Source organism: Vipera ursinii (assembly GCF_947247035.1).
Source record: "Vipera ursinii genome assembly, chromosome: 1".
Classification (NCBI taxonomy): domain Eukaryota; kingdom Metazoa; phylum Chordata; class Lepidosauria; order Squamata; family Viperidae; genus Vipera; species Vipera ursinii.
This window is the reverse complement of record NC_139512.1, coordinates 50,793,963-50,818,354: the sequence shown is the minus strand read 5'-3', so window position 1 is coordinate 50,818,354 and position 24,392 is coordinate 50,793,963. Positions and strand designations below refer to the sequence as shown.

General features: G+C 35.6%; 1 protein-coding gene across 2 annotated transcripts in view; it reads left to right on the top strand.

Annotated features, from left to right (window-relative positions):
* Positions 1–24,392, top strand: part of ESRRB (estrogen related receptor beta) — a gene marked incomplete at both ends in the record, with an annotated part of 107,588 nt that overhangs the window by 2,933 nt on the left and 80,263 nt on the right. The window contains one exon of one of the 2 annotated variants that reach the window (XM_083375531.1): positions 3,119–3,181. The exons of the other annotated variant lie outside the window; for it this stretch is intronic. Within the exon in view, the coding sequence (XP_083231657.1) occupies positions 3,119–3,181 (63 nt within the window). The remainder of the gene's footprint in view (positions 1–3,118; positions 3,182–24,392) is intronic. 2 annotated transcript variants of the gene reach the window in all.

The window sequence follows — 24,392 nt, the reverse complement described above, 5'->3', positions numbered from 1 at the left end:
TCCCTGCAGTATAGTAATTATGTAATATATGAATTCTGCGTAGGTGTGTGTGTTTATATATGTCTGCTAACCAGATGCATGATGAATATATGATTGAATATTATGCATATAATATTCCTTAAAATAAATTTTTCCAGTTTTTATTTGCTTTGTTATTAAGTTCCAGTTCTAGCTAAGAAGGAGTTTCTGTAGTTCTAAGATAATTTCTGCTGGCAAATAGATTAAATAAAGGTGACTACTTTGATATATAAATATATCACCAAATATGTATGTTAAAGATTCTGTTGGTAGGTTAAAAGAAGCCACGTTAATATTAGTATGTCATCAGTATGAAAAATAAAACTGGGTTCAAACATGAAAAATAACTGCACTGTGAAATTTAAAAATGTGAATCAGATGGAACTATTTGATTCTGCTCAGTAGAGAAAGGAGATTCATTATTAATGTTTGTTGTTTTTTGTTGATCATTTGTGGTTTCTGAAGGATTATGGTAGGATCCTTCTTTTGCGATAAGAAGAGATCAAAGGCTGGATGAATCTATTGCTTGTGTTCTAGGCCTTTTGGAAATCTAGGGGAACAGAAATATTTTTTTTCCATTTCTATAATTCGAAAAGAAAATCTAAACAGTCACTGAATAATGCTATAAGTGGTCTGGATACACTTGGACCACTATAGTAGGCAGTTGCTGCTCTCTGTTTCCTTACTGACATAATAGTTCAGGAGGAAATTCTAATATAAAGAAGTGAGTTGGTTAATTTCCCTGAAATGAATATAGCCCAGAACATTAAAAGAAAATCTGGCCCTTGATTTCCATTTTTCCCATATCAATTAATTTAAATAATAACAACATGCCTTATTATTAACATTTTAGGCAAAACAAAACAGAGATTTTTCATTATACTGATTGAAAGGAATCACTGGTTATTGCATTTAACATGAAAGAAGAATGGTTTACATCAAAGAAAATTGCTGGGATAGAAATTTTATCACAGGTTGGATTATTTTTGCTAAGACAATATTTGTTGCTTGAAATCATTTGCCTTGAATTTTCTGCTTCCTTTCCATTATTTTCTACTGTGACTTACTTTTTTTCTCTTCTTTTCAAGTTTTGATAATATATTTGGCCATACTGAAACATTTCATTAAGTGCTGAAATCTTGGGAACATCTTTGTTTGGATAGAGTTACTTTTAATAATTGGAGTTATTTAAGAACTGGAGTACGAATTCATGAATGCACCAATAACTGATTTCTTTTAAAAATATCTCCACCTTGCAAAATGTTTACACAGAGAAAAAAATGAATGAATCCAAGTAAGCTAGATACCCTTATGATTCTGCCACTCTGTATTACAATTAATACTCAAGAGGAAAAAGAGGTGCTTAGGGCAAGAGTATTATAAGAGCAGTATTAGGGTTCTCTAGGGATACTCAGATGTTCCATCAGCTTACTGTAAAGAAGCTGCAGTCCTTTACTAAGGTGCAATCACATAGATTTCATTGGATCATACTGCTGAATAAATGAGTTTCAGGTTACGCTAAGTTTATTTTCCTATGTCCACAAAACAAGTATTTTTTAAGTTTAAAAAGATTTTTGTATCTTTAGGAAAATAGTGCAGCATTTATAAAGTAGCAGTTGTATAGTGCAGTCATTTCTAGTTTGTAGTGTGTATCATATTCATGACTTTCCTGGATGCTGATTTAGGGGTATCTCAACAGCAGATGCTGGTGGTAATTAACTTTTGCAGGTTATCAGCAAAGAAATCCAGATGTATTTCTATTTCTTGGGCAGGTGTGTTTGGAATTTATAAGAGAGAAACACACTTCAGCTTTCAGAATGAATAGTAAATACTCCAGCCGACTGATCTGGTATCTTATAAATATTATTAATACAGGATTTGAGGAAAAATCTGATTTTAGAATTATTATTATTATTGTTGTTCTTGTTGTTGTTGTGTTTGGTTACACAGTAAGTCAGATGTTTATACAGGATTTGGCATTTTTATCCACCTGTCAAATCCTTCCCAGGGACTGGGATGGGCAGACATTTTGTTTGATTGTGTTAAAGGTATCATCGTATGATGTAAGCTGTTCCAAAAAAGCTGCCTTTTGTTGCTGCTGCTGCTGCTGCTGCTGCTGCTGCTGTTGTTGTTGTTGTTATTATTATTATTATTATTATTATTATTATTATTATTATTATTATTATTATTATTATTATTGGTGTGTTGACTCCTGCCTGGACTTGCCTTATCTGTCCTACTCTACCTTTTAATTCTTTGAGCACTTAAAGTGGCCCTTCTATGTAAGTGCCCATTACTTGTCAATCAAGAAGCACTTGAGAGCTCTGCTGCTTGAGACTACTTTGCATGAGGAAAGTATGCCTGCTTGAAGTGGAACACATTGTAGAAATGGTATCTTTGCCATGTTTGTAATTGCAAATGTAATTACAAACAAGCTCTTGCAGATTAAGGCAACTTTCACTGCACACGACTTAACCTTATGTTAGCCAAAGAAGAATAGTACGTATCCTTTAATCCATGCCAGATATGCATTTTTTTTCTTGGTTTGGTTGTTGCTTCTGGATGTCATTTGAATGGAACTGGTGGTGTTCTTTTTCTGAGTTTTGGGTACTGTTCAGAACAATATGAAGGAAGGCTGTACTAATGTATGTTGGCTTGCTGGTGCACATGAACAGTTCAGACAGTCAACCTTGCCATTCATTATCTTGTGTTTCCCTGGGACAAGTTGCAAAAAAGCAGTTTCTATTGTCATATACAACTTGTGCCAGTTTTATACTGCATTTTCCCTCTTGCATTCTTTGTGTCTACTATGTTTACATTGGTGTCCTCTTCTCCTGCCCCCTAAAAAGGGAAAAACTCCATGTTTAGATTTTGAAGTTATCTCCCCCAATATTTTAAGCTAGTCCTCATTTTATCAGTCTACACAGAATATTCTTGAATATTTTGTTAACAGTAAACATGTAATCCATAAGTGACAAACTCTCTGAATTCAGAGGGTTTTTGCCTTCTCATGCAAATTTTAGCATGCCAGAGATTCTGTTTTTACCCTTTTGTGTGCAGTAACATGCCATGACCAAGCTATTCTTGTTTTGTTTTTTAGTGTGGAAGGGAATGGATTGAGAATAGACAGAGGCGGCGTATCTTGTCCGATTCTGCACTGCTGGTGAGGTGCTGATTTTTAGGGTATTTCCATACCATTATATCCTGTTTCTGGGGTAGGAAAGGGAAATATTGTAGGCAGATACTGAAATTTGGAATGAAGTGTAATCTTTCATTCCATGTGCTTCTAAGTAATAGTTAAAATGACCATTAAATTATTGGGCTAAAATTATCTTTTTAGTCTCTTTCTTGTATATTAACTTAACAAATTGTTTATATTGTAACCCACGTGTGATAATTGCTCCTGCAAACATATTTGTCTGTTGTGCATTCCTTTATATGCAGGCAGGTAAGCAGATGGACAGTCAGACACATATAAAGATAAACTAGTTCTCCATTATTTATATTTTAAAGATAAATTCTATGTAACAGCCTTTATGAACAGCTCCACAAAGCATATTTTGTTCTGTTTTCTTGAGAACAGAATTATAAGAATGGTTTTACAAAAAACTTTATTTTTTCCATTGAAAAATTGCTGATTTCCCCTTTAAAATATAGAGAGAACGGAATATTATTGTCATCCCTTATGTTGATCTGCAAAATAGTTATTTTTAAATTCATTGTGTTTGTTCCATGTACATATCACAATCATATACAAATATCCACTGATATTTGTATCATTTTTTTAGGTCTGTAAAATTTAAATATCTATGAAAATAGCTTACAAGAGAAAGTCTTTAGACAAATAAAGTTTTATTTTGTCCAAAATCTTTAAAAGTTATCTTGTGATACAGTTTATCATAAAGCTGGTATAAGATTATTATATACTTGGATATTTATTTCTGGCAAAAAGTTAATTCTAACAAGATTTTTCACGTTCTTGTATGATAGGTATTAAATTATTTGGGGGATAAAGTCTTGAGAAAATTGGATGAACTTCTTTGGTTTTGATTTCCATATTTTTCCTATATATTTGATAGTTGCTCAGATATAGCTGATTTCAAAAGCATTCTACTTCTGCATGTTATGGAACAATATGTTCTGGAGCTGCAATTTAAGCAAAACCTAAAACCTTAATGTCAGACATTAGTAGTCAACTGGGCATGTATGTATCAGAAGAGAAGAATATGTAATTCCTTAGTTTAGAAAGTGGTGACAATTAAGGCCATATTGCCTGCAATGCAGTCTAAATTGAGAGCAATAGCGAGATCCTATTGGAGATATTAAACATTACTTACTAATAAAATTGTTAAGAATTAGTCTTGGATTCCCTTATATTTTTTCAGAAAGTGTATAGTAGCTGTCCTTTGATGCAATTTCTTTATCATCAGGAGAATATAGAAATAAATATTAAAAATGGAGTCAGATGTAATCGCATATTCATATATTTCTATAAGCAAAAGACTTTTGTAGATTGGGTTGGTTTAAAAATGTTGCAGAAAATAAAATAAACATGGTGCCTGCCTTCTCATATATGTGTTGCATGAATAAAAGCAAAAATCATTTTGAAAAATCTTATTTTTCATTAGAGTTAAACATAATGTGTTATGTTTACATACAAAGGCTTATGAGATTCACTGTCTGTTCACATTACTGGGACCTGTATAAGTTTTAATTAATATAAATAGCATATCTAGCATATTTTATGCATTTAGTATTAATGTAAATATTTATGTGTGCTGAGTACAAGCTACCACTATACTGGTATCTTTAAATAAATTATGCTGTAAGGAATGAAACTTTATCTCTCTTTCTGAACCCAGTTTTAATACAATATAAAGATGCTTGTATAAAAAATAAATTATAGATTTTTTAAAGATGTAAATAGGGAATATTAAATTTTTTTATGGAATTGAATTATTAAAAATAAATACAGAAAGGGAGCAAGTACTACATTATAGAAGAATCCAAGAGATTGTTCCTTAGTTAAATGGTAAGAAAATGTGACTAGATTGTTGTCTATTTTGTAACATTAAGACGCATGATTGGATGTTATAAAGACAGGAATTTTGCTGCAATATTTTAAGATGTTGCAATATTTGAATCCCCTTCAAGCAGATTGTTGTGGAGGATGAGTTCTTTATATTTTTTCTTCAGTATGTCAGATAACATTTGTTTTTTTTAACTTCTAAAAATACAGTTATAATTTAATAGTGTTTCTCGCTGAATTATTAACCATCAGTCTCATGCTAGTATTGCAGGACGAATTATACTGAATAAAGTAAATCTGTGCTCTTATTTTAATGAAATTTTTCCAAGAGAAACAATATATTGTTTAAGGGAAACACTGTAGTGGTCCTAATAGTGTTTTGTTCTCTGATTTTTTTGTAGACAAATATGCTTGAGAAATACATTTGGCAAATACAGTACATGTGCCCAAACAACTTTATATTGTATTTTACTTTTACTTTTTATTTTTCACTGAGGAATTTAGAGAAGACTCTTTAAATGTTGATTAAAGAATGAAAACAAAATCAGGTTTAAGTTCTCAGGTTCTTTTTTAAAAATTGTACAAAATGTTACAGTGGCATTTTCCCTATTGTTACCTGAGTAGGGTTGTTGAGTAACAATAGGGAAATAAAATTAATTCATGAATAATAAAGACTAATCAGCCTTGGTAAGTTTAAAAGGGATTAAAAGACACATTTTTGCACAGAATAAATTACACTGTAAATGTTAGTGCTAGTGTGGTTGGACTATTGGACATTGTATTGGGTCTCACTGGTTTATCTTATGGATATATACAGCACAGTTGTTATTGTTATGCTTTAACATGCCTAGTATTGGATGGCTTAAGACCTCGCAGAGTTAGTGCTTGATACAGGTCATCAAGCTAAGATAATTCAGTTCATTTGAAAGCAATTTGAATGATAAGCATGTTTAAATAAGGAATAGGGTTTGAAGATCTGAGTGTTCGTATATTGTATTCATTTGTTTCTACTATTACATGTTGTAGACACAGTGGTTTTCTGCAGTCTTCATCTATATTCCTGATCATAGTTCAGAGAGAAGGAAAGACAGAAGGAGCTCAAAAGTATTTGTGTGGACATGCATGTGTAAAAATGTACCCAAAATACTGGAACAGTGTCTTTGAGTTTTGTGTCTTGTTTAACCCATGTTTCAACAGCATGTGGGGGAATCCTAGTAGGATTCATCAGTGTGCAAAATCATTTTTGTTGATTCTTCTATTCTGTCTCAGGAAAAATGTGATGAACTTGTTGCTTTGATTCCTTCCAAATGGCAAGGACTTACAATGCATTAGAATCAAAACACAAACACTGAATTTTTACAAAAGTTCTAAAACTGATTTGGAACCTTTGCAGATTTTTGTGAGAGACCAAGAATAGCAATTTTATTCTGAAAGATCTGGTGTGAAAAGGCAGGGGAACACCCACAATATTTCTTTATAAGTAATACTAATATAGGTAGAAGCTACAACATATTCTTTAAACAGGTGATAATAATTTAAGAATTTTTCCCCCTATTAATTTAAGACTGCCACCTCATTATAGTATCTTAATTGACTAATTCAGTGATTCACTAATCAACAGATAGTGCTTTTAACTTTCAAAGAATAAAGCTATTTTTTCAGATTTTAGATGCTCTTAGATGGTACATGCATATCACAAAATAATCATTCCACACATCTTCTACATGTACGTGTCATATGAAAAATGGTAGGAAGGAATGTTTTGTTTGTATTTTCTAGTCTAATTTTTATAATTACTTGTATTAAAAATGATGAAGTAATTTTTTTCCAATAATTTGGTGGGGCTATATTAATGAAGTAAAAAGGATTTGGGGTTCCTTTGGATACTTAGATCATGAAATATCCAATCCTAATTATTTTGTGGTTATTACATAGCATACTTTACTGAAAATGACACATTCTACCTGTTCATCTCCTTCATTGCTGTCCTTGTTATTTAACCTGCATTGAATTTGACTTTCTTAGCTACTCATCCCAGGGCTTGTCCTCTTCGTTGTTTAAAGTTCTTTATACATGGAGATAGTATTTATATACTTGATTGTTTACATTTATATTTACATGGTATTGCCCTATTTATTATGCCTTATTTAACTCTCACTGGAAAAGAAAAATCTGGTTTCCTGTAGATGCTTTCAAACTTTATCCTTTTTCATAAGTGCCACTACATGAATACTTGTTCATGTGGAGTATTATTTGCTTATCTGGCTAGTGTACAGCAGAAAGTGAAGATAAATTCCATTCATAATGCAAAAGAAAAAACCAACAACTATTTCATTCCTGTATATGCCTACATATTCTGAGGTAAGTAAGAATGTAGCCGAGCCCTTTTTTGGTTGCAAATCCACTGAACACAGACAGATTTCTTGATTTACTGTATTTATAAATACACATGCACCTAATTTGTCCTGCAAATCATATATTCATATAGCCTGGCTCCTGGAAACATTTTGAATAAATCTTTCAAGAAAGATGAAAATTCTAAATTCATTGTGACAGTTATGTAAAGTTGTTTTCCCCCCAAGCCTAGTCAGAAAGGTATATTCAGGGAACTGTTTAGTACAAACTTGTTTCTTTTATTAGAGGGGTTGGGACAAAGAGCTTTGTTTTGGCAGATACAAAGTAGTTCAGCTTAACATCTTTAGAAACCTCCTCTGAATTGCTCTGATTGCTTTTGGGGTCCCTATACTGTAATAGCTATAAGATGTGAATATAGAAGTACACGGCAGCCCCCTGCAGGATTTAGCTAACACTGTGCATCACACCGTTTTCAGAAGAGCAAAGAGACACTGTTGCTATGATTTGCCCTAGAGGGTCAATCATGGCATTTTTGTGCAGATGTAATCCAGAGTGGTAATGAAATTACACTCTGGTTTGAAAGGTAAAACAACGCTTTCCTCTGATGTATTTCTTTAATTCTTTTTCTCTGGCCTAGATCTCTAATATTTGAGAGAAGCTTTGAGTAGATTCTCAAAGTGGCTGTCTTTTAGTAAGGTGGGGATTTTGCCCTGCAAGATATTGGTGCAATCTCATTTTGCCTCATTTTAAGTCATAGAACTAATTATTGCCACCTTGATGGTTGCCCAAGATAGGCTGTTGTTATCCTTGGTACATGAGTCTGACAAGATAAGTAAAGTGCTTGTAAGCTATCTAACTCATTGTCAAAGTATTGGTGATAAAATGAACTTATTTTTCCATTCAAACAGAGAATGTATTTCTGAGCTGAATATTCTACAAGTATTTCTTTCAACAAGTAATAACATGACCATTTTTCCTTCTGTCATAATTTACTTTCTTCATATTTTTATTAAAATGCTGAAGTTTGCTCTTAACATGTTTATAATTTAATCTTAATGTAATTGATTCAGTGTTAATCTTGACATATGGTCAAGGAAAACAATAACTTTCAGCAGGTTCAAAATTTCAAGGGTTTTAGAGAGTTTTCAGTACGCATTAAAAATTAGCTTCATATGACAACTTTTCTATATTGTATGATGAAATCATTCTGGCAGACATTAGATCCAACAATTCAGGATTCTTTTCCTTGCATTGGTTATAAAGTGCTTAAGAGAGGGCAGCTATCTAGGTAAAATGGTTCGCGTTAGAGCAGAAATAATTTTAATTGTTTTTTACATTGGACATAAGAATATATTTTTGCCTTATGAATGATTCCTACATTTTCAAAAACAATCTATTGTACAATATGAATATGCACTATTATTAAACATATGTTTGAAATTCCTACATCACAAATGAATTAAAAAAGGATCAACTCTGATTTTTAAAACTGTCCTGCTAGGTTATTATTATTTTTTTTAAAAAACTGCTAGAAATTTTATTTCTGTGTATTGTTGCTTATTAAGTTATAATTGTAGTTATTTTATAAAGTTACTGTTGCTGAAAATTGTCTTTTCTTTTGAAAAAATATTTTAAAACAGGCAGCTAAGATGAAAATAGAGAAAGCTGCTGTTTTAAAAAATGCTTTCTGTATACTAAATGCAAATCTCTTAAATTTTATTAATAAGGTCTAAGGAGTATCTTTGCCTTCAGATAAACAGAGGGAAGCTTTAAATCCAAATACCTTTTAATTCTTTTATATAGTAACAAATGAGGGAAACCGCATAAACTGAGCTGGATTTTCTTAAGTATTGTATGTTGTTTAATGGCAAGTCTCAATGGTTTCCACCAAGTATCATAAAACTACTTCAACAACTACAGGTGATTAAATTATTGGATATGTGAAAGAAGGACAATTAAAGGCCACTGTTTTAAATGTATGCATCTAATTTTACTACTGTTGTACTTAAAAGTATTATTCCTTTGAGACTGTTTATTTGACATGGGGGCCAACATCAAAATGGGGAGGGTGAGGAGACACTTATTCTGTTTTTCCTTTTCATCTTTGTGATACTGTCTTATTCTTCCCAGTAGCAAAGCAGGAACAAAAAACCTGTAGCCGACTATGACTGTTTCGTAAGACTCTGTGTTTGAGCGAGTGTGAATGAAATGAGGCTAAGGGATACATGAAATAAAGCTGCAGACTGTGGATTTAGGGCTAAAGATTGTTGCCCTCTCCTACTCCATAAAAATACTTGTAATAGATCTTCCTGGGGGAATATTCTGAGAAAAAAATGATGTCAGGAACTCAGAGGCTTCACACATTGGAATTTGCTACCATTCTCTTTCTCTGGTTCTGTTTCATACCAGTGGTGGTAAAGGCAGAGGTAGATGGTAGATGATAGAGAATACTGAGAAATTACAGCTCTAGGCTCATTGTTCTTCCAGTGTATAAAATGATTCCATTAATGCTATGGGGGTAATATGGAGTGTTTGGGAGAAAATTCCAGAATAGCAACTAGGGACTTGTTTTTATTGGTAAATTGCTCAGAGGTCAGAAGAGGCAAATGAGGTAAGAGAGGAAATGATGCATGAACTCACTGAAATTGCATAAATTAAAAACATAAAGACCTCTACGACTAAAGGCTTGAATGTAGACTTATGCAACAGCCATTAAGCAAGAAGAAATCTAATTCCAAGGTAATTTATTATAGATTCAGGAGAGATCTTTATGGTACACATGGCACAAAATTGGGAAACATAGCTGAGATTTTTTAAAAAAAGGAATCAAGCTCAAAATGGTCTTGTTAGAATTATTGATAGAAGCAAAAAAATTTTTTTTTAAAAAAAGGGCAGACACAGAAAACCAAGCTCCTTGTTTTGAATTTTGAATATATTTGGAATTCTGAAGAAGTATAAGCATTTCACAAAACTATTGATTTGATGGTGATAGGAGAAGCATTTTTCCTGAATTGAGCTAAGGAGAGTCTGAATTAAAAAAATTAACATCAATTTTTTTTTAACTCAGGAAATTTTTGTTCTACCATCACAGAAATGAAATTGGTGGGATTCAGAGGTAAGTAACATGGCAAACCAACCAACAATCTCATGCGTAGAATCTGAGTTCCAGTGCCAACAAATATATTTGTCTCCATAAACTTAACTTAAAATATTTTAAAAATACTTGAAGCTTGAAACCATTTATAACTTGAAATGAAAAACTAAAGGAAGTTTCATGAAATTTTGTGCTCAAAATGGTTCAGAGCAAAATATTTTGCACAGCCTATTGATTCACGAAATGCAAACAGTTGGTACCAAGAGAAACAGAAAAAATGCTCATCTTTAACAGTGAACAACAAGTATCCCTCCCCAGCCAAATACATAGGCATCTCATGCTTAAGATTCAGATAAAACCGAGTGAGGAATAAAACAAAGAAAATCTGATGCTTGTTAAAAGGTCAGATTGGCTGATACATTTAGAAAGGCATCAACTATTATGGATTAGAGTTTGCATCATAAGATGAATGACATATCACAAGTTGCAGAAATATATATTAGGGTTGTGTAGTAATGCAGATTCAAAGAGCAGAATGTGATTAGGGGTACAATTTGGCACACATGTAGCACCTGTCGAAGGCGCTATAAATAAACACATCTTTTCCCAGAATCACACATCAGCTGCAAAGGACAGGTGTGCAAGGTCAGGAAATGATACTTTTTGTGCATGCTGAACTATCCTATATACTTTTTGAGTCTGAATTCCTGCACAGACCTAGGATTACACATATCAGTGCAGAGAAAATAAAAAATAAATTATGAATTCAGAGGGGGGGAAAGGCAAAAATTAGATCATTTAACAAATTACACCAACAATTTATAAATAGCATTGAACCTAACTTCAGTATCTGACCAACCAATTGGATTCACCAGGTAATAACTGCTGCAAACTCTGTGCTTTCAGGAGACTCTATTTGTGGAGTGAGGCAAGGCTATTCTCTGTATCAGCACCAAAGTTGTGGAGTAGGGGGTGTGGTTTTGGAAATGGATATAATATTTTTCTTAACTGCAGCTTTCATAAAAGCATTGGTCTTGTTTGAATTTTGGGGTGGAAGGTGATAAGATATTAGCATACTCCAATAACTGCAGTCAGATTGAGATATGAATGGACTCTGTCTTGATGAATCACACTAATTTGCAGTCACTGCCACACATGGTAGTTCCCTTTTTATCCTTACAGGTTTTTTAGGAACAGTTAGTCAATAACTTAGGGCAGGAGCTGGTAAACTTCATGCTACATGCAAAGAGCCTTGGTGGAGCAGTGGGCTAATGCCTCCTTAAGTAACACCAGCTGCCTGCAATTAGTGCAGGTTTGCGTCCCACCAGGCTCAAGGTTGACTCAGCATTCCATCCTTCCGAGGTAGATAAAATGAGGACCCAGATTGTTGGGGTAATAAGCTGACTTTGTAATAATGCCGCTTGGGGGGGCGAAAGCCCTAATAAGCGGGCATATACATAGAATGAAGGCTATTGCTAAGCATATTGATTTGTGCTTTAGATTGTTAGCCACCCTGAGTCTTCGGAGAAGGGTGGGATATAAATGGGATTAAAACACACACACACACACACACACACACACACACACACACACACACAAACACAGATACACTGAAGTAGAAAAGTACTATGCATTGATTGTGCTACTTAGCAAAGCATGAAGGACTAGTGTCTTATCGAAATGTTTGGGCAGCTTTCTTGTTCTTTTTACTTTTATAAAAGCTTAGATTTGCCTGATCCAACATGCAATAGCAAAATATTGGTGTCTGGCAGTACGGTTAATATCTTTGTGGGATCAAAAAGGGTTGTGTTTTTTTCAAGAATACCAAATGGCAGCACTCAGCAAAATTAATAACAATGGAAGTACATTATAGAATACATCAATCTTTTATTTAGCATAGGAACATTCAGGAACATAGGTACACTCAATTTCTATAATAAATAGCATTTTCATTGTTAAGTTCCTTCCCCTTATTTCTTAGAAATGGCAGTTCAGCATCAGGATTGAGATGGCTTCGACTTTGTGATACACACACACACACACACACACACACACACACACACACAGAGAGAGAGAGAGAGAGAGAGGGAGGGAGGGAGAGAGAGAGAGAGAGAGAGAGAGAGAGTAAAGTATGGTAACTCCAAGAATTTTTCTTGACTCTCAAAACTGGAGAGAGCTATGGTTCTTACATACACCTATTGATTCTTGATGACCCAAAGCTTTCCTCCTTTCATCAGTATAATTTGGGGACAGATTAAAAAGGAAATGTTTGTTGCTATGGTTCAATGTATTTATTGATTTAAAAGATTTATGTTGCCACCCAACATAATCATGACTCTGTGAAGCATACATCAACCCCAAAACAATATTGCAAATAAAAACCATACAATGTCAAAAAAACCATCCATAAATTAGGGCAGGCACCAGAACAAAAAAGGTATGCGTCCTAGATCCCATCAGATGACATTATTTCCATTTGTGTACAATAAGATATAGAAGAACGCACTCTTTTTTTTTTTACAGTGTAGGGATAATTGGTTAGTTAGATGCGTAGGAATAAATGTATTGCCAATAGTTAAAGTTATGCACAATGATTGCCAGATGTTTCTTTAATAATAATTTTTCATTTTAGGAATACATAAAGATGTTTATGTCATTTACATATTATCTTCAAAAGCTTATTAAAAACAAATTGCTGTGTTTCTGTGGTGAAAACTTGGGTTTTGAAACTCAACTCCTACCAGCATTTTAAGAAAGAATAGATTTTAGAATGAAAGTGAAGACACAGAATGTTCTGCATGCTGTGCTAGAAATTCCTAGCTAGATTTTATGTAAAAGCTAGTTTGAAAAAGCAAGGCAAAGCCCTGAGCTATAGAATAATTTGGCTTTATTTTCTATCAGACAACATTTGTGAAAAATGAGAGCTTCCCTCAACATTTAGATGATTTCAGAATGTTTTAAGGCTGATTCAAATATTATACTTCTTGTCCATGGGTACCCTTTCACCGTCTCTAGATACACTATTCTTAGGCCATATACTGGCCACTGGCCAATGTAATAGCTTTAAGTGCACTTAACTCAGTACTGGATTGTGGCCATGGAGTGTGTCATGATAATTGGCCTGCAGAAACCTCCATGATTGCATGGCAGTATTTCTATATACCATGTCAGAACTGCCTGTTTTACACGCATCACATTTATATTAAAGGTAAACTTGTAATCTCCCATTAAGAATGTCTTTGAGAATTCATTTTTTCTCTGTGATGAAAGGTTCTTTTTCATTTGATTTGTGGTTTTATTCAAGAGAATTTTCCCCTCAAAAACGCCCAGGTAATAACAAATATTGCCAACAGGATTTCTAATAAAAGAGGCAAAATTATTAATGAAATATTGTTTCAGTAATTTCTATTAATTTTAAAACCTAAAGTTACTGGAGAACATATTCAAGACTAGATTCTAAATCCAACAGACCTGATTTTCAGTTCCTGGAATATACACTAATTGGAATGCAATTATACCTCCGATTGTGTACCTATTTGAATTTTATGATGCGGTTTTTAGATTAAAAATATACAACAAAACCAATCACATTTTTTAAAAAGCGTACTATTATTAATATGTTAGGAGAAAAATATATACCTTAAAAGTAGGTGTTTATACCTTTTGCTTTGTAAATTAGAGATGACAGAACAAAAAACTGGTCTTAGTGTGAACAAATGCATAACTGGCAGGGCCCGTTTCCAGTGCAAAGGAGGCAAAATCCAGGAGTGCTGTGATATTTGAAAGAACTGTGTGACAGTCCCTTCCCAGCTGATGCTAGACACATATGTTTGAGAAAGGAGCCATACTGTCTGAAAAGATGCACAACTGGAGTGAGACAATACAAACTTGGTGACTTGGTGATTCCCCAGGTTTTTAAAGGATAAAAGCAACAATTGCTATTATCCCACTGATTTTGCTCTAAATTGTAGAATTGTGGGAAGGATAGTAGAACTGTATTAAGGCCCAGAGGTTTCATGTAAGGAAAGAAAGTGAATGTAAACAAGAGCCTCTACTCTGGAAAAGAAGTTATTGGAGAGTAATCTTAAGAAGAATGCAGATATCTCATCACCTATATTTATTATGTTAATGATCCAAATCTATTTGTTACAGTAGCTCTGTTTCTTTATACAAACCAAGGAATATGGTGCTTTCTAAAGCCATGATATAATACCAAGCTCTGAAGTGGTTAATGCTACACTAGATGTTGTTGGATTTATAAACTAGAGGCAGGGATTATATCATTTTAGCTTCACATTTTCTCCTCCTAATGCCATTTCCCTAAAATTTATTTAAAAATGTATTCTTCCTTCTTTCCATTAGAGATGCATTTTTGAAACCTTTTATCTGTGACACAAATCAATGAACTTTGATTCAAGCTTTCCCTTTGTTCTTAGATTACTCTAAACACAGGGATGAGTTTGACTGTGTCTACTTCCTTCTTGCTGATTAAGGAGCTACCTACAAATAAGTTGATGTAATTGCTGTGAAGCCAAAAGTTGCACCATCATTGTGACCAGTGAAACCATTATGTTAAACTGAAAAACTTACATGCATTTAAAGCTATCATTCTTTCCACTGCATAATTATTGCAAAAATGCACCGTAGCAGAAGGTCCAAAAGGATTTTGATTGCTCTGAATAGAAGCAAAAATAAATAGCAATAAATAAGTGTTTACAAATACTTGAAAGATACAATACTGTAGACATTTTAAAATATATCTCCTTTCTACTGGGCTTTCCAGCTTTGCTTTTATTTTATTTTTTAATATTTCATTTATAAAGTACTTCCTCTATTTTACTTGTTTTGAGGATATTTTATCAATGGAAACTGTTGCCAACACAAGTGGCTTGGCAAAGAAGCAAACTATATGAGTAATTGCCAGCAACAAATTTCAATCATAGATTAGAAAGAAAATGAAAACAAATCCTGGAACTAATATATTCTTTGGACATTTACAATATTAAACCATTTTCAGGACTGAGAGTTCTACAGTCAAGTAGCAGTGTACGGTACTGTAAGTTCTCAGCACCTTAGAACACTTCAGCACTTTGATGATTTAAACACAATATTAACTCATCAACCGGTTTCCGATCTGTCACAATTGGAACTGCTGGGTTTTACTTGATTGACAAATCCAACTAATTGCAACAATTCCTCTCAAGGGTATTTGGAAATTGAATATCTCCTAGAATTTATGGATTTCTCTAGTTTAAGGAAGTTCAGTTTGCAAGCTCAACCTGATCACCAACCAACCTGTTTGTCATACAGGACTTTGAGTGAAGGTTTTCTCCTTCTCCCAAAGTCTGTCCTATGCTGGTTTGTTCATGTTTCATTTTTCCTCTTTGAGGGAAAGAAACAGGATACCAGCAAAGCAAAGGAATATTAGTAGTTTTGCTTTTCTCCATCACAGGAAAATGTCAGACTGCACAGAGCTCGTAAGGCTTTCGTCCTGCAGAATCACGCAAGGTTTGGCCCCATTAGGATCTGGCATAGAGTAACAAGAACCCATCCTTCTGAAATACACTGGGGAGGCTAGTCATTTGCTAATACTCGAAACTACTTTCTGCCCTGAAAATTGCAGTGTTTCCAGTTAGAAAATTGTTAGAAAGTTGTTTTTAGGTCAGGTTTCAATGCTTCCTTTCTATTATTTTTCTCCACCAAAGTAAAGTACTTCCTTTTTATAGAAGACACAAATGAACTGTAGCACAAGCACACTCCTGGTGCACAATTACCGTTTTTTTTTCTTCGAGAAAATCTTCAACGTTTGCTTCTGTCACATAGAACTATTGACTGAAAGAAAGCAGATATATTGTGAGGAGAGCCTAGAATGAGGAGAAGCTAGAACTTTTTATAACTTCTTCACTTAAGCAGATGGAGTTTATGTGTTTTCCCACGGCCCTGTCTCCTCAGAAGCGTACATGAAAAGATCTTTTTAAGGCATGTACATAATACTTTCTCCTCCTGTTTTCCCCACAAGAAATCTGTGAGGGAGATTGCTCTAAGGGACAGTGGGCCAAAGTCACTTAAGCAGGATTCAAAGCCTAAAAGAAGGATTATAGATCATGGTCTCTTAGTTTTTAGTTTTGCACCTTACCTTTCAAATTCATATGCAAAACAGATATGGAGATTCATTTTACTCAACTGTAAAATAGGAACATCTGAGAGATGTAAACTTCCCTGCAATTTCCTGTTTCAACTGGTATTCTTTGATTTGGATGGTGATGATGCACAGGAACTTTCTCCTGAAGCTTTGAATATGATATGGTTGGAAAGGCATGGTATCATTAGTTCCACCTCGTTTCAGAATTCTCAGGGATCTAAGACATGATCCCAGTGACTCTTGATTTGTGGCATAGCAGTTGATGTGGGTAAATTTGAACCTTAACTCTTGAAGGAGAAAACGCAAAGTTAGTAGCAGCACCACGCAAGAACCAAACAGGCTTTTTGACCGATCACTGACTAAAGGTTTTTCATTGACAACAAAGAAAATTGTTTCAGTGAAGGATATATTCTTCTGAGACTTCATAAAGGTTGGACTAACTGGAAGTGCTGATGTTGCACCCATATTGAGCAGCTTTTCATAGTGCTGTGTAAATCAGTAGTTGTTGATTCTCACATAAGGCATGATGGAAGTTGTACCAGGAATGTTATTTTTAATTTTAATTCCATTTATATCCCGCCCTTCTCCGAAGACTCAGGGCGGCTTACAAGCTTAGCAGTAGCCTTCATTCTATGTATATGCCTGCTTATTAGGGCTTTCACCCCCCCCCCAGCGGCATTATTACAAAGTCAGCTTAATTGCCCCCAACAATCTGGGTCCTCATTTTACCTACCTCGGAAGGATGGAAGGCTGAGTCAACCTTGAGCCTGGTGGGATGCGAACCTGCACTAATTGCAGGCAGCTGGTGTTACTTAAGGAGGCATTAGCCCACTGCTCCACCAAGGCTGCTCCACCATGAAATGGTAAGAAGGACTTATTATGAGAATTAAAGACTTCACATCTGTATTATCTTCTAAACTGGGGGAGGGAGTTTGAGCTTATTGAATAAGACAGAAATGAATGTAACAGGCTGTTACGATGAAATGAGTTGAGAGGAAGGTTTGCAATTTTCAGTCAGAATCCTTAATATTTAAATCAATGCAAGTAACCCCTTCTTTGTATCTCAGTCAAAGATTTAATGCACCAGTTTTCTCAAGTATTTTTCTTCTAAAAAGAAAAACACCTGAGCTCAAACATTCATCTTAAATAAGCATTGTAGTATAAATGTAAGCTTTTACTGGATGGGCTGATATTTGAATAACAGTATAAAATAATTTAGTCTTTTAAATAAGGGCAAATGTTCCGGGGGTTGGCTGAAGGAGAAAAGCATGTTTTTGTAGCTACGTAATGCAGAGAAGCCTTGGGTGACATTCTGTGATGTCAGGGGAGGAGTTTTTTGTTTTAAAAATGATTTTCCCATGTGTAATGTGTAGGGCAATCTCATTGAAGAAAAGAACAGCAAAGGGCTCTTTCTTTATTACAGTGCCTGTTTTATCTCTGCACTCTTTCTGAAGACCTAAATTTAAGGATCTCAGCTCAATACCATTAGTGTATCTCTGCTGATGGCCCTTTATAAAATTGATTGGAAACTGGGCTTTTGCATGTGTGCGTGTGTGTGTGTGTGGGGCTCTAATGTGATTTAAGTCCAAGATGGTATCTTTAATTCAGTACATTGTGGCAACTAACTCACGGACTTTACTGAGAGTCAGGGCCCCTAATTTGGTTTGAGACTACACTAGCAAAACAACCCCAGAGGGCCCCGTTTGGTGTGAGGCATCCCAGAGAGGTGGGGGTGGGAAAGGATTTGCTTGATAAACTATGGAGATTTCAGTCAGGACGCTGGGCAAGACATTCCTGACTATTTGTCAGCTTTGCATAGACAACAAAAAATATTCAAGCCGTTTTAATCTTTAGCACCCGCAGCCAAATACAGAAACAGCAGTGGGGTTCTGAGGGCAACATTTTCTTTCTTTGTTTCACAGTCTTCCTTTCCCTTTTCCAAACTTCAATGCAAACCTTTACTGAACAACTTTAGTCCCATAGTTTTAGTAGCTCTGTGGATTACTTTGATCTGAATAGTCATCTTAATGATAGACCTGCCAGCAATGAATAAAGAACAGGGAACCCAACTGTATTACGGAACACTCATAGGATCACAGTATTATGTGCTTTAATTTGTTGCTGTCATATATGGCTAAATAAGGATATACATTGTTGGCACTTTGTTTTCCTTTTCAAAATGGATGGAGGGTAAAATCCACTGATAGGTGCTTGAGTGAAACGAATGGGATTCAGATTGTGAATATAGGTGAACCTTCTATGCATAAAAAGCAGCATGATGTAGCCAGTGGATTTTTGTTGCTCTTGGATGGAGGCACAGAGCCAGAAATTTGGTGTTTTAACAAACTGTGGGTTTGTCACTTATTTGTGTAACAATCCTGGTTGAGATAACATTGCTACAGGAAATGGGTCACCTTTAAAAATTACTGAAAAAAGAAGTATCTTAAAGACCATTCCTGAGTGGTGTTTTGCAAAAATGCCAGTCTTCGCTATCAAAATTATTGTCCTAAAATCTATTCTACTTGTTTTTTCTCTACTGTATCTCATAATAAGTTTGTAAAAGTTGGGAAAAGTTGGAAGGAAGGTAGCCTCCTATTCAGTGGCAGACTATAAGCTACTTAGGTTATTTTTTTCTTTAAAAAATAGTTCTGTCTAGTTAGGGATAGAAAGAAACAGACACTAGGCCAAGAAATGAGCTAACGGAACACTAGAAACATGTATCCCTCCTCCATCAATCACTTAATTGCCTGCATGGAATTCTTCTTTGCCTTTGGCTATCAAACAGCTTCTTTTATAAAGCTGTATCATAAATGATAAACAATTCATGGAACTACATTTACGTGGAGAGAAGCATGCAGTGGAGTATACCAGGATTCTGTATTAGGCCCAGTACTCTTCAACATCTTCATAAACAATTTAGATGAGGGGATAAAAGGGGAAGTCATCAGATTTGCAGATGACACCAAACAGGAGGGAATAGCCAACATTTTAGCTTAAGATCCAGAAGGACCTTGACAGATTTGAACACTGGGCCCTATCCAACAAATGCAATTCAGTGATGAAAAAAGTAAGATTTTACACTTAGACAAGAAAAACCAAATGCACAGATATAGGATAGGTGGTATCTGGCTCAACAGCAATAACTGTGAGGGAGATCTAAGAGCTCTAGTGGATAGCTACTTAAATATGAACCAGCAGGTTGGAAGCTAAAACATGATGAATGGTTGCAGGAGTGGGGTATTACACATCAGTCATGCAAGAAGAGAAAGGTATCCAAAAATAGAAGCTACCTTCTGGTTTGTGATTCAATTATAAGGGATGTAAATTTAGGAAAGGATACAGAGGCTTCAAAAGAGGTCAGGTGTCTTCCAGGTGCTACTGCCAGTAGAGACAAGAAGCGTATTTTTAAAATAGTCAAGAATGCCAGCAAGGACTGTGATGTGGATGCACATCTTGGCAGTAACGATCTCTCCCCAAAAGATGTACTCTCTGTGCAGAATGATTTCCAGAGCTTAGGGCAGGAACTCAGCAGAATACGCTGTAGGCTCACTTTTTCAGAGGTTTTACCAGTGTATAAGGAGCAAAGTGGAAAAGGTAATACTGTATTTTTGGAGGAATATTTAAACTAAACAACGGGGACAGTGAGTTAATTGACACAAAACATCCCTGTCCCCAGCAATCTAAAGTTATAGGGTTATCAGTGCATGTAACATAGATGTGTATGTGGACAAGAATATCAACCTTGCTGTCAAGCAAAATCAAGCTTTTAACAGTGAGTGCCACACAAAGTGCACTAACCAAACTGGTGGTAAGAAAATAGGGGAACTCAGGCACCACACAGGTTATGTGGAAAGTAAACACAAGGTCAGTCATAAAGGGCTCAAATGTCTATACACAATGCACAGAGTTACTCTCTATATAAGAAATAACTACGTCTCTACAGAAATAGAGCACAACAATGATGAAAACTGTCTTGAATGCATTTGGGTCAATATAAAAGGGGAAAAAATGACATTGCCATAGGTGTATACTATAGGCCGCCCAACCAAACAGAGGAAATAGATGAACTTTTTGATAGTCAGCTAACTAAGGTATGTAGGAAGCACATCACAATAGTAATGGGGGACTTTAATTACCCTGACATCAATTGGGAGACAAACTCTGCACCAAGTGGAAGATCAAACAGATTCCTGACAAACCTAGCAGACAACCTTGTCTCCCAAAAAGTAGAAAAGGGAACTAGGGGAATAGCCATATTGGATATAATCCTCACTAACAGAGATGAAATGATAGAATGTGTTGAAGCCACAGGAACCTTGGGGGGAAGTGTGATCATGCAATATTGGAATTCAACATTCTGGAAGCAAAAGCAATAGAATACAGTTAAACTAGAGTTTTGGACTTTAAGAGAGCTAATTTCAAAAAACTTAGAGAGAGCTTGGGAAGGATTCCATGGATGAGAATCCTAAAGGGGAAAACAACTCAAGAAGCTTGGGAAATTTTGAAAACTGAGATAATAAAAGCCCAGTCTAGCACAATACCAACAAAGAAGAAAAATAACAGCTCTCAAAAGAAACCAGCATGGCTGCATAAAGAACTCTCTGATAAATTAAAAGATACAAAATGACAAGTATAAGAATTGGAAAGAGGGGCACATAACTAAGTCAGAATATCTGCAAATAGCCCGTGCCTGCAAAGATGAAGTGAGGAAAGCTAAGGCTCAAAATGAACTAAGGCTTTCGACCAAAGTCAAAAATAACAAAAGCTTCTTTCAACTTGTAAGAAACAAGAAAAAAGTTAAGGAAATGATTTGTCCATTAGTGGGGGAAAGTGGCAAGAAGGTGACAAGCAACAGGGAGAAAGCAGAACTATTTAACTCGTTTTTTGCATCTGTCTTTGCACAAAGGAAAAAACAGTCCAACCTATCAAAAACAGTGCCATAAAAACAGAATAGAAACACAAGTTAAGATAGGCAAGAAAATGGTAAGTGAGCACCTGTCCAGCTTAGATGAGTTCAGTTCACCAGGACCAGATGGATTACACCCCAAGGTTCTCATGGAACTGGCACATGTGATCTCAGAACCACTGAACTATATTTTTCAAAGATCCTGGAGCAGTGGGGAACTACCAAAAGATTGGAAAAGAGTTTATGTAGTTCCCATTTTCATAAAAGGGGAAAAAATAGATCCAGGAAACTACAGACCTCAGTACTTGGGAAAATTCTGGAAAAGATAATCAAACAATGAATCAGCTAACACCTAGAGGCAAACAAAGTCATTACTAAAAACCAACATGGGTTTGTCAAAAACAGATCATGTCAGACAAATCTTATTGTTTCTTTGACCAAGTGACAAAATTAATGGACCAGAGGAATGCTGTAGATATAATTTACTTGGACTTCAGTAAGGCATTTGATAAAGTAGATCAGAAACTACTACTTGATAAGATAGAAAAATGTGGGTTAGACAACATCACCACCAGATGGATTCGTAGCTGGCTGACCGGCCGTACTCAGTGTGTGGTCCTCAATTGACCTGCATCTACATAGAGGGAAGTGTGTAGTGGGGTGCCCCAGGGCTTTGTTCTGGGCCCAGTGCTCTTCAACATCTTAATCAGGGGATAGATGGGGAACTCATCAAATTTGCAGACGACACCAAGCTGGCAGGAATAGCCGACACTCCAGAAGACAGGCTTAAGATACAGGAGGATCTGGACAGACTTGAACACTGGGTGCTACCTAACAAAATGAAATTCAGTAGTGAAAAAAGTAAGGTTCTATACTGTAATTAGGCAAGAAAAACCAAATGTACAGGTATAGTATAGGTCCGTGATGGCGAACCTAGGGGACGTGTGCCACAGGTGGCACGTAGAGCCCTCTTGGTAGGCACGCACGCTGTCACCCCAGTCCTAGGCCTTCAGCTGGGTTTTATAAAACCTTTTCACTTTTGGCCTCCGCCACCATGTGCAAAAAAAAAAAAGGTTCAATCAATCAATTTCAACTTTTCGCGGGAAAAAAGATCTCGCAAAGCTGGAATTGATTGATTGAAATTTTTAGTCCCACCCAGTCTGCTGTTGCCACTGCAGCCACAACCACCCAATGGGTCACACCCACCCAATTGGCCACACCCACCCAATTGGCCATGCCCACCTGGCACCCGATGATATATAAGTGGGTTTTGGGTTTCAGTTTGGGCACTTGGTCTCTAAAAGGTTCGTCATCACTGGTATAGGTGGTACCTTGCTCAATAGTAGTAACTGTGAGAGGGATCTTGGAGTCCTAGTGGACAATCACTTAAATACGAGCCAGCAGTGTGCTGCAGCTGCCAAAAAAGCCAAAACAGTGCTAGGCTGCATTAACAGAGGGATAGAATCAAAATCATGTGAAGTACTAATACCACTTTACAATGCCTTGGTAAGGCCACACCTGGAATACTGCATCCAGTTTTGGTCACCACGATGTAAAAAAGATGTTGAGACTCTAGAAAGAGTACAGAGAAGAGCAACAAAGATGATTAGGGGACTGGAGTCTAAAACATATAAGGAATAGTTGGTGGAACTGGGTATGTCTAGTTTAATGAAGAGAAGGGTGAGGGGTGACATGATATCTCAGGGGCTGCCACAAAGGAGAGGGAGTCAAGCTATTCTCCAAAGCGCCTGAAGGCAGGGCAAGGAGCAATGGATGGAAACTAGTCAAAGAGAGAAGCAACCCAGAACTTCCTCACAGTTAGAACAATTAACCAGTGGAACAACCTGCCTCCAGAAGCGGTGAATGCTCCAACACTGGAAGTTTTAAAGAAGAGACTGGACAGCCATTTGTCTGAAATGGTATAGGGTTTCCTGCCTGAGCAGGGGGTTGGACTAGATGACCTCCAAGGTCCCTTCCAACTTTATTTATTTATTTATTTATTTCAGTAAGAGGAAATGCTATGGAACAGTGGCACATTGGTCTGGCCTAATATTAAGGTTATTTGTGCTTAGGGATGCTTAGGGATGCCGATGGGTCTGAAAAATAGCAGTGAACATATATTACTGCATCTGGAAGATGCTATCAGTCTTCTGTTTTCTTTCCACTTTCTTCATCAAATTGCAGCAGTCAGCATTTTAAACTTCTGTAGATTGCATCAATGAACTTTAGTTCTGCATCTACATCTCTATCCGGTCAGCACTGTACTGTAGAGACATAATCAAATTTTTCTTGATTATTAATAATTAGTTCCTACTGTTATTTCTGAGTCGATTGATTAAAATAAATGGTGATCTGACAGGTTATTGCACACCTTATAACCTAATATCTTTGTTATGCTATTCTGTTGGACGTTCAAGGTGAGACTCTGCATTGAAGAGAAGTGGAATAGATGCAGTAATGAATAGCATTTTGAAGGACTTGTATTGGTAGAGAAAAGATGGGCAAATCTGAGTAATTTGTAATAGATTAGTAAGAATTTTTATTCATGATTATATAACAATGTTAGCAATAAAATGCCTCACCCCCACTTTTAATTATTCTAGTTAATGAGATTGTAACTAATAAAGACAGTACAGTTTATGTACAGGATTTATATAAGTAATGTTAGGGACTAGTATTTGTATCATAACTGAACATATACAAATGCTGAACATCAGAATTTTCTTTGTCTTTAGTAATTTGCTGAAAATGATAGGGTTCAAGATTCTAATGAAAAGGTTGATCACAAAAGTTCGATGCCAATAGTAACCAATAATATAAAAATCTTGTAATCTTCAGAACAAATTTG